The 2,500-nt window shown below is 39.2% G+C and overlaps 1 protein-coding gene across 1 annotated transcript in view; it reads left to right on the top strand.

Annotated features, from left to right (window-relative positions):
• Positions 1-1,677: 1,677 nt before the first annotated feature.
• Positions 1,678-2,500, top strand: part of LOC136839353 (protein Skeletor, isoforms B/C-like) — a 42,381-nt gene continuing 41,558 nt past the window's right edge. The window contains exon 1 of the mRNA XM_067105254.1: positions 1,678-1,780. Within this exon, the coding sequence (XP_066961355.1) occupies positions 1,747-1,780 (34 nt within the window). The 5' untranslated portion in view covers positions 1,678-1,746. The remainder of the gene's footprint in view (positions 1,781-2,500) is intronic.

Here is a 2,500-nt window from a genome sequence, read left to right as displayed (position 1 = left end):
TGAAATAAATAACTTTGACAAGAAATAATGACAAGAACTACTAACGGGTAATGGCTGATACTGATACTGCAATTAATTTCATAAAGGAGACTAAATGAGGAAGAGGTTAACTGGTATACAATGTAAAACGTCTTGTAAACGATGCTATAATACTTAGGGAAGTTTTCTGTATAACAGGTAGGGTATTTCATTATATATTATAAGTTGTGATTTGATTTAATGACATGTCAACTATTCGGCATACAAAGGCAACATTATACAGTCGTGATTAATGATACCCAACCCAGTGAGTTGTTTGAAAGCACGGGATTAAAATTAAATAAAGAATGGAAGTGACTTTAGGATACAACGAATGTTGTGAGAAAATGAACGTGTGGAAAGATAACAGGACTGCAACCAAACCTGACTAGAGTGCCAAGATGTGTATGGGAAAAGATCTTTCCTTAAAGGCAACTGAGACGAGCACAAGAATTAGTGGGACATGGTGCTGAATGATTGTGTGACTGGTGGAAGAATGGAAGGAGTTTATTGAAATGAGTATGTTTGAGTAAATGTAACAGATAGTGGTAAAACGTGTCACAGAATAGGTGAAACATGGAAGGCAGCAGGAGTTCTGTAGAAGGTTTGGAGGAGAAGAAAAGTTTTTTTTTGTGGAATCCAAAGGTGCTATATGAGAACTAAAGGAAAAATGTGGAATCTGCTGAGGTGAATATTGTTTGTGTTGTTCATATTCGGTAAGAAAATCTGAAAAGGTGAAAGATGTAGGGGTGCAGAAATGTGTTAGAATAGGTAAAAAGGTCGATTAGAGTGTTCTCAACTGAGTTCGTCCAAGTGACGGGATGGGGACAAGAGGTATAATTTGGAGAGTTGGTTAGAAGTGCTGCTTCGAGTGAAACCTTGGAATCGGGAGCATCAATATCCTGGAAGGGCGAAAGTGGGTACAAAGCAGAGGTGAGGGGGGCGCTGAAAATGTAAACATGCTAGTGATAAATCTTATGAAGCCTGTATGAAGCAACTGATTCTGTGGAAGTTTACTGTATAAACGGCTCATCCCATGTGATTAAGGATGATGCCTATAAATGGCGTGCTTTTTCAACATTAAGCCGTTTTTCCTGACAGGAAAACAACAGGATGGTCTCTCACACAGTCATATATGTTGAATCTATGGAAGAACCCTACGTGCAGAAAACCTAGCCAATGTTAACCGCTTTACCCATGCACACACGCACACACATTATACATACACACACACATATATGTTTATATTTATATACATATATATATATATATATATATATATATATATATATATATATATATATATATATATATATATATATATATATATATATATGTGTGTGTGTGTGTGTGTGTTGTGTGTGTGTGTATGTGTGTGTATAGAGAGAGAGAGAGAGAGAGAGAGAGAGAGAGAGAGAGAGTGAAATGTTCTCCTGTAACGGAAAAGACTAGAAGACTAATTACAAGCACCGTAATTCTCTCCTTGAAACGAACAGCATCAAAATATAACTAGTTACCGAGTTGCTGGGGTAAGATGTTCGCGTCGAGGGGAAAGAGGAGGGAGGGGTGGAGGGAAGGAGGGAGGGTAGGAGAGTCGGGACGGGGGCTGGGGGGAGGAGGAGGAGAAAAAGAAGAAGACGAAAAAGAAGAGCCGTCAACGGCAGCATATAAAAGGGAGTTGGACTCGCGCCGCGTTTCAGTCTAGGAGGGACATCAGCTTTTGAAAGTATGGCGTCGAGTTGGACGATCCTCTGCGTGTTGGGTAAGTGCTGCTCTCACTTTCACTTGCAATAACCTTTTCCTTCACTTTATCATTACCCCTGTCGATCATTTTGCTCCTCCGGTAGGCGCAGATTTGGGTTCAATTTGCTTTATTTCCGTAGCTAGCTTTCGATGCTTGTCATTCAGTTTATTTTGTTTACTTTCTTTTCGTCCGTCGTTCGTGTCAGTTATTGGCGAATTCCACAGAGTACTTTCTTGCGAGATAATGACCAAATTGTACCTACTATCTATTAGCAGCTCCTTATGGGTAACAATCCCCAGCGTAAGTAACGTAACATCGAATGGAACTTTGGCGTCATCAATAAATCAGAGAGAAATCGTTAGACTCCCACTTATGTGAACTTGCTTGACCCACCTGTTCTGTCAACTGGGAGAGAAAGGGAGTCTGGTCAAGTGATCTCCTTTGGGTGTGAGGTCTTACAAACAGGAGGTTTGGCAGTTTGCTCAGAAATCTAAATATACCCCGCACGAGATTAGACAAGTTTTGAAGAAGTTCTGGCTGAGTAATGCTGATAAAATCTGCAGCTCCTCACTTTTTTTTTTCTTTTTTACTTTTATTTGTATAGTTCATAAGAGACTCAAAATATATTTCTCCACGATTACTTTCTATTTTCACCTGTCTTTTATATTTCTTAGTATTTTTAACCGATTTATCTTTACCAGTGTTGGGCGTTGCACTGTTCATAGACTTCATTTTTAA

Source organism: Macrobrachium rosenbergii, chromosome 6 (genome assembly GCF_040412425.1).
Source record: "Macrobrachium rosenbergii isolate ZJJX-2024 chromosome 6, ASM4041242v1, whole genome shotgun sequence".
Lineage (NCBI taxonomy): Eukaryota > Metazoa > Arthropoda > Malacostraca > Decapoda > Palaemonidae > Macrobrachium > Macrobrachium rosenbergii.
The sequence above is the reverse complement of the archived record's forward strand: the minus strand, read 5'-3'. Positions and strand labels throughout refer to the sequence as shown.